The 12,386-nt window shown below is 51.6% G+C and overlaps 1 protein-coding gene across 3 annotated transcripts in view; it reads left to right on the forward strand.

The window, feature by feature from the left end:
• Positions 1 to 12,386, forward strand: part of SGSM1 (small G protein signaling modulator 1) — an 83,681-nt gene that overhangs the window by 34,581 nt on the left and 36,714 nt on the right. For all 3 annotated transcript variants that reach the window (XM_073223860.1, XM_073223861.1, XM_073223859.1), the window contains 7 exons: positions 1,985 to 2,052; positions 2,336 to 2,481; positions 2,620 to 2,751; positions 5,436 to 5,560; positions 10,361 to 10,428; positions 11,550 to 11,713; positions 11,898 to 12,030. In XM_073223860.1, coding sequence (XP_073079961.1) covers positions 1,985 to 2,052; positions 2,336 to 2,481; positions 2,620 to 2,751; positions 5,436 to 5,560; positions 10,361 to 10,428; positions 11,550 to 11,713; positions 11,898 to 12,030 — 836 coding nt within the window. The remainder of the gene's footprint in view (positions 1 to 1,984; positions 2,053 to 2,335; positions 2,482 to 2,619; positions 2,752 to 5,435; positions 5,561 to 10,360; positions 10,429 to 11,549; positions 11,714 to 11,897; positions 12,031 to 12,386) is intronic.

The following is a 12,386-nucleotide window of genomic DNA, read 5'->3' on the forward strand; positions in this document are numbered from 1 at the left end:
CAATCTGGTCAGGTGAGTTCTCGCATTCTCCTCATTTTACAACTGAGGACACCAAAGCTCAGACAGGGTAATCACCCAGCAACACACAGCGAGGGAAGGGGTTGCAGAACTGGGCTCCCACTCAGTCCCTCTGACTCTAGATCCCGTGTTCGTCACTCCCTGTTGTAGGATGGGAAGAGCCAAGCTGGCTGGGTATAGCTTGCATCCACCTGCTGTGTGGTCTGCAGCAGTCTCTGACCCTCTGTGGGCCTGAGATCCCTTAGCATCAGAACTAAGTAATTTCCAACTCCAAAATTCTGTTAGTATCTAGACTGGACAAGTTTTCAAAGAATTAGAAACTACACAACTCAAACAAACCAAAACCAAAATCACCCAGCACAAGCATTGTATTCATGGGATCACATGTGTGAAGAGTCAGAAGCTGGGGGCATTTCTGAGCATGTCAGGCCAGTGTCATCCACATTAGGTATCGGGACAGGAAGGCCTGTTAATGCAGCCTTTGGGGAGATACCACAGGCTAAAAATTAGCATTTTATTGGCTTCAGTAACTTTAGAAGAGCAGACATCATCTTGAGACAGGGACTGTGGGCTTAGAGTAGGGTGAGGGCGTCTGGGGGCGGCAGGAGGGAGAAAGCAGGTTAATCACAGTTAACAATGTAACAATGTGCAAAGAAACTCCCAGCAAAACTCTGTTAAACATTAAGGGAAGTCAGAGTCACATTAGTTCTCTAGGGTAAAAATATCAAACTAGGAATTCTTCAGTGAAATTAGTTAAAACTAAAAAGCCAGGAGTAACTTGGCCTGGAATGTTTGAATACCCCCCCGGGGTAAGAAAATACCTCTGCATAGCCCATGTCTTCATTGTATCAATTCAATCATGCCTCTGGGATTTGCTTTGGCGGCTGAGGGGCCCAGCTTAGTATTTTTTTTTACTCTACCCAGGTGTTGCTTTTCCTCCTCCAACCCTGATCAAGTGAGTAGCAATCAGGGCAATTGATTTAGCAAGCAAGCTCAGTCATAAACAAGGTAGTAAAAACAGGAAGGATTCCATTTTAAGAATAAGATTGCATTTTTAAAGCCCAATTGGTTATGTGGGGGGAACTTGGTGATGGTTGGAATCTAATAATCACAATGTTCCTCATGTAATTATAGATTAATGATACCAAAATAAAAAAAAGTAAAAATAAAAAACCCAATTGGTTAAAAAGTAAATTTCTTAACACACTCTTTAACAAGCAGACAATAACTCAGCCCACCTTGGGAGCAGGGCAGGCAGTCTTGACTGATACGCTCCCAGACCAGGAAGCTGCTATCCTGGGAGGAAATCAGAGCAGTAAATTTCTTGTAAATAACCGGAGGACTAATAAGAAACTGAATGTCTCTTCAAAGATAAACCTTGTGGTTCCACTTAGCAGGTCTGCATCCCTAGCCCTTTGTTCTCAACCGGCGTAAATCTCCTAGACAACCCCCCCCCCCCCCTCTCTCGTCCCCTCCAGGCACCAGGAGCTCTGTCCTCTCACTTTATTTCTACATAAAAGCCTCTGCCTTGCTCTCCCACCTTGAGTGTTTGCAAAGTTCATTCTTTGACTCCACAAACAAGAACCCCGGCATCAATCTGAGCCTCTAAGTGACTTCCTGTCTGAAATGGAAGGTGCGGTAGAAGCAGATGGTTAGCCGGGCCTCAGCAGCCTTCTAATTGTTATTTCTGGTGCCCTCACCAAGGCTTGATCATAGGCCTGTATGAAGCTCGTGCCAAGCGCTGTGCTGTGCACCTTACATCTGCTCTCCCTCCCAATCCTTCCCATAGGCCTATGGGATAAATGTTTGTTATCCCTATTTACAGGTGGGGCAGCTGAGACTCCCAGAAGTAACTGGGAGGCAGGCAGGGGATTGAGCCCTCTCTGTTCTTAACCGCCACGCCGCTGTCTATTGTGCGCCCTCTGTGGGTCGCGTCCAAACCTACGTGTCCTTTCCTCTCTCGCAGTAAATACTATGAGAAGGAAGCGCTCCTGATGGACCCTGTGGATGGCCCCATTCTTGCGTCTTTGCTGGGTAAATGGTTTGGTGCTCTGAGCTTCACCTGGATCTCTGTTCTTGGCTCTGGGGGTGGGGGCACCTCCTAAGGGCCATTCTCACCTCCGTCTAGCCTCCTGCATCACACCTCACCGGTTCCCTGGCACTTGCTCCCAGGATCTATGCTTGTCTCTCCTTAGTGGGATCCTGGAGCACCTTAGCTGGCAGGGGGCAGGGTTAATGAAATAGGTGCCCCGTCTGGAGGTAGACGGGAGGCGGAATTGCTGTGGCCCTGGATTCCCAGCCCCCGTGTGCTCCGCAGTGGGGCCCTGCGCCCTGGAGTACACCAAGATGAAGACTGCGGATCACTTCTGGACCGACCCCTCGGCCGACGAGCTTGTCCAGAGGCACCGCATTCACAGCTCGCACCTGCGGCAGGACTCGCCCACCAAGCGTCCGGCCCTCTGTGTGAGTGCGGTGAACGGCGGGCTGACAGGGCGGGGTGGTGCGGGTGACTAAGTTCCAGACTTAGTGTGGAGGTGAGAAAGGGTGGGGGCCTTGAAGGTCGCTCCGGGCCTCACCCTCCACCTCCCTTCACATGACCAGATCCAGAAGAGGCATTCGAGTGGCAGCATGGATGACCGGCCGTCCCTCTCTGCCCGTGACTATGTCGAGTCCCTGCACCAGAGCTCCAGGGCCACCCTGCTCTATGGCAAGAACAACGTGCTGGTCCAGCCGGTGAGAGTTCTTCCTGGGCCCACCTTCCCCCGGGGGTCTGGCTCCAGGTTATGGAGGAGGGATTCCCTCTGGCTCCAGGTTGTCCATCCATCCATCCACCCACTCACCCATCTATTATTCATTCATCTACCGACATCTCCATCTCTCCATCCACCATATGACAGTATTTCCTTCTACCCATCCATCCATCCACATTTCCAGCCAATCAGCCAGCAATTCTCTTCCAGTCTCTACACCCAACCACCCCTCCATCTATGCATCCACCCATCATTCCTTTATCCATCTGCCTATATTTATATCCATCCATCCATCCATCCATTTGTCTATTTATTTTCCAGTCCCATCTTTACCTGTCCACCCAGCCATCTGTCCATTCATTCTTTCTTGCTATCACTTACTCATCTAGCAAACATTTATTCTGAACCCGCTAGATGCTGGATGCTTATAATATTAAGATAAAAATCTCCACAGCTGATATTTATGGAGAGCTTCCTATCCATCCAGCACCATGCTAAGTGCTTCTAACTGTGTTAACTCATTGAAACCTCACAATAAACATTTGTAGCGAATAGTAATATAGATGGTAACACTGAGGCTCATACAGGGGCCGTAAGGGGCAGAGTTATGATTTGAATCCGGGGTGGCCAGAGTCTGTGCCATTCACCAGTCACCCTCTATGCCCCAGCACTGAGCCAGGCCCCAGGCGGGGGTGGTGAGCGGGGCACATGAAACCCCTCTCCTCATGGGATGCCTCCTTTGCGGTCTCCTCCCTGAGACCATTTGGATCAGGGTGGGGTTTGGGCTCAGCTGGGAGGAAGCAGAGGGCGGACTGTCGGCCACCCCAGCTCTGCAGTCACAGCTGTGACCGCCGGGTGACCCTGAGCAAGTCGCTTTTCCCCGCTGAGCCTTAGGACCCACATCACAGTGGGCACCAGACTGTGTCCTTAGACCTGAGACGCTGTAAATTAAGATGCTCCATTTTTAAACATAGCATCAGGAAATTAAACATTATATGCAATGTTTTCTCAATGCCTGGATATTTTATTTTACACTTTTGAAGGGGCCTTTTGAGACCATTTGGATATATATTTTTAAATTATACATTACTCTTATATGCACACACCAAGGAATATATATTTGAAATACATTAGTGAAGATAGTCCTAAAACGTCACATGTCAGGGTCCAATTTTCTGTATCACTTTTTGACTGAGAGTCATTGCTCTCCTTATTTTTCCACCAAATATCATTTTCCATTCCATCAGAAGAAAGGGTCAAGAAATTACAGCCTGTGAGCCAAATGTGGCCCTCTACCTGTTTTTCTAAGTAGTTTTATTGGAACACACCCCTGCCTGTTTGTTCACACATCATGTATGGCTGCTTCCGTGCTGTGATGGCAGAGCTGAGTGGCAGCCAGTGAGCCTGTGTGGCGCACGAAACCAAAAGTGCTCCCTGTCTCTGACCCTTCACGGAAGAAGTTTGCTGACCTCCGATCAGGAGCATAGGAGGTGCAGCATTTCCTCCAAGCGTGTGCTCTTCGTTGTTGCTTTGCAGGAAAATCTGGAGTAGTGGCCCCCCTGCAGTGGTGACTGATGGGTCAGACATCACCGTGCACTCCGTTGCTCTATTCCCAGTCTCGCTCCCTACACAACAACTTTTCGATTCAAAGCTGAAGCACAGTCTCATTTTTTGAAGACATTTAAAATGGCACCTGTCCTCCACATGTGATGTAACAACGATGTATAAAACTTAAAGTAACAACAACCTGAACAGCTCTGACAGAGTTTGCATGAGGTCAGGCAATGACATACATCACAATTGTGAGATGCCACTGAGCATAAGATGCATCTCTGATTCAGGTACATTAAAATGTGGAAAGCAAACATGCCTCTTGGAATCGCTGAGATGCTGCCACATATCTGTTTACACATCATGTATGGCTGAGATACTGCACCTGCCTCATGGGGCTGCAGGCACGTGTGGCTCAACTGGGGCATGGGTGTGAAGCTGAGCCAAGCCTGGTACACACGAGCAGCTCAGTGTTAGTTGCTGTGTCTACACGTTGAGGTGAATTTGGTGGAGGGGCTGCCTCCTCTGTGTGTGAGGCTTGGACACAACCCCCTCCGGTCTGCCCCACTTGGGATAAAACAGTGGTGAGAAGCTCTGCAGGCATGTTGGGAGGTCAGAGGGTCAGGCTGCTGGGTCGGGGGTGAGGCATAGGCATTTGGGGAGGGGGCTACTGGGTAATGTCTTTGGATGAGCTCAGCTGCCATTTCTTTCTCCCTTACGACAAGCCAAAATGATGCCAGTTAAATGCTTTCTGTTAAGGAAAGGATTGTAAAGAACCGTCCAACTCTGCCCGTGCAGCAGGGCATCTGGAGGTGCAGGTGTGAAAGCGTTGGGGATGGGCAGCATTCACAGCTGGACCTGTAGAACCCAACCTGGGTGGTTGGCTGCAAATGGCTTTGTTTAGCCCCATCGGTCACTGCCAATGGGGCTGGGGACTTGCCCAGCCCTGGGCTCTGAACCCCCGGAAGGCCTTGGGTTGTCCAAATGCACACGGCCTTGGAAGGAAAGCCCCAGCCTTTTGGCTCCAGGTATGCGTCCACAAGTCAGCTGGATGAGGGTCCATGCCCGTGGTGACTCCAGCACTATGACCAGGCCTGGGTCCTCCTCTCTCTGCAGAGGGATGACATGGAGGCTGTGCCAGGATACCTGTCCCTGCACCAGACGGCTGACGTCATGACCTTGAAGTGGACGCCCAACCAGCTGATGAATGGGTCTGTGGGGGACCTGGACTATGAGAAGAGGTAGGTCACCATGTCCCTCCTCTCCCCTTGGCACAAGGAAGTGTGTAGCACCCACTTGGCCCAGCCTCCCTGCGTCTGTGTCCTCATGAGTAACTCAGTGCCCCAGGAGCCTCCGGGAACTAACCAGAAGAATCTTGAGGTATGCGAATTAAGACAGAGCCCTGGTCAAAACACCACCCAGGGAAAGAAGTCTTAACCAAAATCTTGAAAGCCTGCAAATGGCAAGTATTCTCCCATCTGCTGCCACCTTTCCCGTCATTTAGTAAAAAGGGAGGCAGGAGGGACTGGTTGGTGGGCGTCTTGTTCAGGGCTTGTGTCCTGTGATATCCTGGGATTTGTAAGAAGCAGTAAAGGCTTTGGAGGCATGCTTCAGGGAAACACGGGGGTCGGGGATTCCCTGCTGCCCTCGCTGTGTTCTAGCACAATCAGAGAAGGCCTCAGGAAAAGCAGAGGGAAGCCACCGCGCGGAGGTGTGGCCAGCTTGGTCATTTCAGCTGGAGGAGTCGTGGCAGCTCGTGGGGGGCAGAAGTAATGCTTTTGCTGCTCTCAGTCCACAGCTAAACCAATTTTTCTACATTTTCTTGATTTCTTAAAAAGTTTTGATTGTGTAGAACTTGTAACATACAAACATTCAGAACTTTGGTACCCGTCTCCCATCCCTAACAGCCATCCACCTACCCTTTCTCCCCTAGCTAATTATTCTGCAGCAGCACGGGGACATGATAGGATTTCATCTGTGAATATAGATGTGTGGACGTACATGTATGTACATCAAATAAGGGCCCTTTCCAAGGAGCATGACCAGAGCACCGTATTGTGTTCTGTTTAATGGTGCACTTCAGTGTGGGTAACACCGGGCCGTCATGTGGGTACTGCCACTCTCTAAGCTGGTCATTTTCTGTGCAGAGATTGTCATCTGTCCTCAGACGGGATCAGTGCGGGGCTCATAATTCGGCCCCAGCCAGACTTCAGAGTTTCTGATCAAGAAACCCTCACGGCGGAGCAGTGAGGTGCCCAGGAGATGCTCTTGGCCAGGAAGCTTATCTCAGCTTATTCATCCTAAACCTTGGCGTTGGGCACCCCCTGGCCTCCTAGCGGAGTCTGGGTCAGACAGAGCCCTGAGTCTCCTTCGGAGCGTTTGTGAAACTGCAGTCTCACGATAAACCTGTACTTACTTGTGTACCGAGTGCCTTGCTCTCCACGCCTCAGTTCCGTACAGGCGAGGAGACTGTCTTGCCCATGTCTTCTCTTCAGCACCTGCCCCAGATCATAGCACATAGTAGGAGCTCAGACAGTCTTTGTGAAACAAAGCAAGGTGATCAGGGAACCTGGATTCATTCATTCATTACCTGAGTAGCTATGGTGTGCTAGGCGCTGTGCTAGTTACAAGAGCAGTAGCAGAGGCATGAAAGGAGAGACAGTCGTTACCTCCGTATTCACACTCACTGGAAGACACAGGAGAGGGGCAGACGGATAAACGGGTGTGTGGGGCCAGGTCCTTGCTCGGACCTCACTCACTCCCTGGGGGCCCTGGGTAGGGTACGCCACTCTCCCTCTCCGGGCCTCAATTTCCCCTTCTGTCAAGTGAGGGGGATAGACAAGATGATCTCCTTAGAACTCAAGGGCTCCCAAAGGGTTTGTGGGGGCTCCCTAAACACTGATGAGCCTTCCACTACGCACCAAAGCCTGAGGACCTGTTTGTTGGTTGGACTTAAGCCCCGGGTTGTGTGTGCGGGAAACTTCTGGTGCTAATGTTTCGGGAGATGCATTGGGCAAAATGATTGCCAAGCACCCCACCTCCAGCCCAAATCACTAGGGACTCTGTGCTTGGGCGTCATCTTTTCTGCTAAGGGGAACGGAGGTGACCAACAGCTTCAGAGGCCACCCCAGTCAGTCCACCACCACACTTGTGCCAAGGCCAGGCTCCCCTTGGGCTACTTTTTGAGAACTGTAGCTCAGCCACTTCCCTACTGTTTGGACTATTTGTGAAAAGGGACATCACAGGCACTTCAATATTTACTTCCAGCTGAATCTGAATTTCCGGTCACTGCCGATGGGGCTGGGGACTTGCCCAGCCCTGGCCTCTGAACCCCCTTGCAGCCTTGTTACCCTCACCTGGAACCCGGGGCTCAGTGGAAGGGGAACAACCAGGGGTGAGAAATATGGGGGTTAGCATGTGGGAAAGGGGTGCAGCATCTCTCTGGAGACCAAAGGACAGTGAAGACAAGGGGTGTGGTTCTTGTCTGAGGAGGTTCCGGACCTCGTCTTTCCCAGCATGCTCTCCTCCTTGTACCACCAGGGCCGTAGATCCTAACTCTGGAGAGGGAGTATCACCGGGGTGGCTGTTTGGGCTCTGCGGTCAGGCTGGACTTGGCTCAGATCCCGGGCTTGCCACGTGAAGCAGCTGGGCCCCTCATGCACTGCTGATGGCACAGCCACTTTATGAACCAGTTTGGAAGTTTCTTATAACAAACCCTTACCGTATGACCCAGCAACTCCATTCTAGGAAGCTGCCAGACGTGTAAAATGAAAACAAAAGCAGCTCTTTCTCCTTCCCAGTTGAGTGACCTTGGACATTCGACTTCACTTCCCTGAGCCTCAGTTTGTTCAGCTGTGAAATGGAGATGGGGTCACAGAACCCCCAAAGAGGCGTGTGGGGAAGAGTCATGGGGAAAATGCGTGAGTCCTGAGCAGGGCGTCTGGCCCTGGAAAGACCACTTAGCCACGGGCTCTGCCGGTGTTAGTTTTTATGGGCCCAGAAGGACGATGGCCACGGTGCCTCTGCCCAGTGTCCAGGGGCAGTTGGAGAGTTGCCCAGTTTACCGCGTTGCCCGGCGTTCGCCATTCATTCTGCATATTCTTGAGCATCTCGCAGAAGTGAACAAAAAACATCTCCAGGAGTTCATCACCCCCTGGGGACACAGAGGAGAAAGCAGGCAGTCGCAGCTCTGTGTGATGGCAATGACGTGCGAGCCCAGGGAAGGACCTCCTGGCCGACAGTTGGTATGTGAGGGGAGCAGCAGAAGCCATACCTCGGAACATGCTTGTGTACTTGACTGTCCTTCAAGGACATTCGCTCCATGCACCCTGGCGAGACTGAAGCAGGAAGGTCCCTTAGCGAGCATCTGGTCCAGCCTCCTTGTTTCACAGCCTGGGAAACTGAGGCCCAGAGACAGGCAGGGACTGACGCAGTGTAGGTGGTAGAAGAGGGATTTGAACCCTTCTGATCTTGAAGCCTGGGTTAGTGTGGATCCTCCAAGCAGCAGACACCGAGACTGGCCTAGATGTGCAAGAGAGATCTAATGGGGGAGGCACCCGTGGAAGGTGGACGCGAGGAGGCAGGCAGAGCCTTCAGGTCCCAGAGCCAGGCTGCCCCTGGGAGCGGGAGGGGAAGGGAGGAAGTGGGTGGGAGGAGCCCCCAGGCTAAAGCTGACCGTCAGAGGGGTCCCCACGGGAATGGGTCCACACTGGCATCCATGTACCCCCATATACTCAGTCTCGGCTGCGAGTGGCCCAAGGGAAGCATGGCCTTGGCACAAATATGGTGGCGGGTCCACAGGGTGGCCCCTGAAGCCGCGGGTCAGCTCTGTGCCCTGGAGCGGGGAGAGCTGAGCAGTGCGGTCTCATGGCCACAAAGCCTGACCTTCGGTGAGCCTCACTTCCCACTGGCTTTGAGTGGAAAAGCAATGTTTTTATTTTATTTATTTATTAATTTTTAAAGTATTACTGATGCACAATCTTAGAATGTTTCACATGAACAACAATTGTGGTTCCAACATGCACCTATGTTATCGATTCCTCACCCTTCCCTTGTAGCTGTCTTATCAGTGTAGTAAGATGCGGAAAGCAGTGTTTTTCAAGACAGCAGTAGGTTTTGAGCTGGAAATGGCAAACCTCAAGTAAATAATCACAAGGCCCATTACCAAGTAGTTTTTTTTTGTTATCTGTGCTGTGTTGAGCCCTTCAAAATATGTGATTTAATTCCCACAGCAACACTGTGTGGTGGGTATTATCATTCCCATTTTATGGAGGAGGAAACTGAGGCTCCCATCAGAGACTCTTTTAAGTCACTGTGCTGGGACCTGTGAAGTCAAGGCTGTTGAGAGGCTGTTTTGACCACATGGACACATGGTGGCCTGGAATTAGAGTCTCAGTCAAGACTCTCAGAAACCCATGACGGGAAACGAGCTCAAGCCGACTTAAGCATTGGCTCACATGAACTGAAGAATCCTGGGGTGGTGGCTTCAGGCATGGCTGGATCCAGGGACTCAAATGTGAAGATCTGGCTTTCCATCTCTTGGCTGCCTTCCTGACTGTTGACTCCAGTCTCAGGAAGACTTTTATTTTTTTTGGCCCTGGCCCCCTAGATTTGCAGACTGATTTCATCCTTACCAGTACTCTCCTAGCAAACAGCATTTCTTTCTCAGTGATATAAATTCAGTAATTGAATCTCATTGGCTCTGCTTGGCTCATGGAGCCATCCCTGAACCGAACACTGTGGCTGGAACAATAGAATATGCTGATTGGCCAGGCCTGGGCCAGGTGACCATTCCTGGAGTCTTGGGGTGGAGGGTGGGTGAGATCAGCTCCAGCCAGGTGGACTAGGGGTAAGAGAGGGGAATCCTCAGAAAACTGGGGTGCTGAGACCAAAAGAAAGGGAGATAGAGCCTTGGAAGACTGGGCTACTAATGTTGGGAACAGGTGGGTCCCAGTGGGAAGGGTGGGCTTCCGTCCTCTGGGCCCTTCCCCGCAGTGAGGTGGGCAGGTACCCTGCAGGTCTGACCCTCCCGCCCCTTTCAGTGTCTACTGGGACTATGCCATGACCATCCACCTGGAGGAGATTGTCTACCTGCACTGCCACCAGCAAGGTAGGGACCGGCGGGGGCGTGGGGCTGAGGTGTTCCTCCTGGATCCCCTGCCTGCCCCCACCCCCTTACTGCGTGCACAGTCTCAAACTAATGACGTCACCTCTGTGAGCCCCATTTTCCCCATCTGTAAAGTGGGGATCCAGCAGTACCTGCTCGCGGGCTTGTGGGGCTCACATGATGTATGTTGAGGCCTCAGCCTGAAGCCCGTGGTGGACTTAGCTGCTGGTATTTAGTGAGTGCTTATCATGTGCCAGGCGTGGTTCCATATAGTTACATGCCCATTATTTAATCATCACAACAGCCCACAGGTAGAGGCGCCGTCGTTCCTGTTTTAGAGGTGAGGAAGCAGCTTAGCACAGGCACACAGCCTGTGAACCTTAGAGCCTGGATTCAAAGTCAGGTCTTTGTCACTCTAGAGTCAGCACCCTGAAGATCTGGGATTAATAACTCGGGTTCCCCTTTAAAGCTCAAAGAAGGTATATTCAGAGCAAGCTGATGGCCATCCTGCTTTAGAAAGTAAGGGATCTGTGCCCTGCCAAGGCACAAAACATTAAGCTGACTGAATGTGACAGACCTGGGTTCACATCCAGGCCCTCCCACTTACCAGCTGTGTGACGTTGGCACGTTACACAACCTCTCTAGGCCTCAGTTTCATATTGATGAATAGGCAATACTAGATATGCCTCATAGGGTATTTCAAGTATTATAACAAGGCACCGCCACTAATGTGCTGTGCTTACATAAACTGAGTGCTCAATACATACTATCTAGAGTAGTAGGTCTAAAAGCCTCCATCCTAAAATAGGTCTGGTAGATTTGTAGAGGGTGCTTGAGGACTCCAGGGTGTTTGGAGGCATTATTTTCTTTGGTGGGTGACTTCAGGGAGGCCGACTACACTCTTCCTGACCATGTCCTACAGTCCCCAGTCAACGATGATAGGTGGGATGAAAGGGGCTCGGAAGTGGAAACTGCCCCTGACCCTCTGCCCAGGCCTTTCCCAGAGCCTCGGGCAGGTGTGTGGTCTGCCTCAGCATGCCTGGGGGGCTGTTTTTGGGAGGGCCCATCCATACACCTCCTAGTGACTTCCTGCTGGGTCTTCTCTGGCTGGCTCCCGGTGGCAGTGGACAGCGGCGGGACAGTGGTGTTGGTCAGCCAGGATGGGATCCAGAGGCCGCCCTTCCGCTTCCCCAAGGGAGGGCACCTCCTGCAGTTCCTCTCATGCCTGGAGAATGGGCTGCTCCCCCACGGGCAGCTGGACCCACCACTCTGGTCTCAGCGCGGGAAGGTGAGTGAGTGTGGGGTGGAATGGGGAGCCCGGGGTGAGGGGGGGTCTGCCGTGGGGCACGGTCGCCCCTGCCTGTGGGTCCTCATATGGCTGCTGGGCTCATGCATGCCTGCCAGGACCCTCAGGCTGTATAGGCTGGAAGGCAGGTGTGCCCAGGGGCCATGCGCCAGATGTGTTCTTTCAGGGCAAAGTATTTCCCAAACTGCGCAAGCGAAGCCCTCAGGGTTCCGCCGAGTCCACATCTTCAGACAAGGAAGATGACGAGGCCACGGATTACGTGTTCAGGATCATCTACCCTGGCATGCAGTCTGAATTCGGTAAGCTGCCCTGTTCCTGGGCCCTGTTCCTGGCAGCCTTAGTTTCCCTGCAAATGAGAAAACCACTGACTATTTAGCTAATAAAGATGCTGCTGGGTGGGAGGTGGTATAGAGTAGTGGCAGTGACATGGGCTCTGGAATCCTGGCTTCACCCCCTCTGTGCCTCAGTTTCCTTATCTGTAAAATGGGGATGTTCATAGAAAAATGAGATAAGGCACTTGGCATAGAACACTGAAATATTAGTTGCTATTATATTGTTGTTGTTATGACTTTTTTACTTCAATATATTGTTGTTAGGATTCATGAGATAATGAAGTGATCAATGTAAAGCCCATAGAAGAAGGCCTTGCACACAG

The sequence above is a fragment of the Manis javanica genome, chromosome 15 (genome assembly GCF_040802235.1).
Source record: "Manis javanica isolate MJ-LG chromosome 15, MJ_LKY, whole genome shotgun sequence".
Classification (NCBI taxonomy): Eukaryota; Metazoa; Chordata; class Mammalia; order Pholidota; family Manidae; genus Manis; species Manis javanica.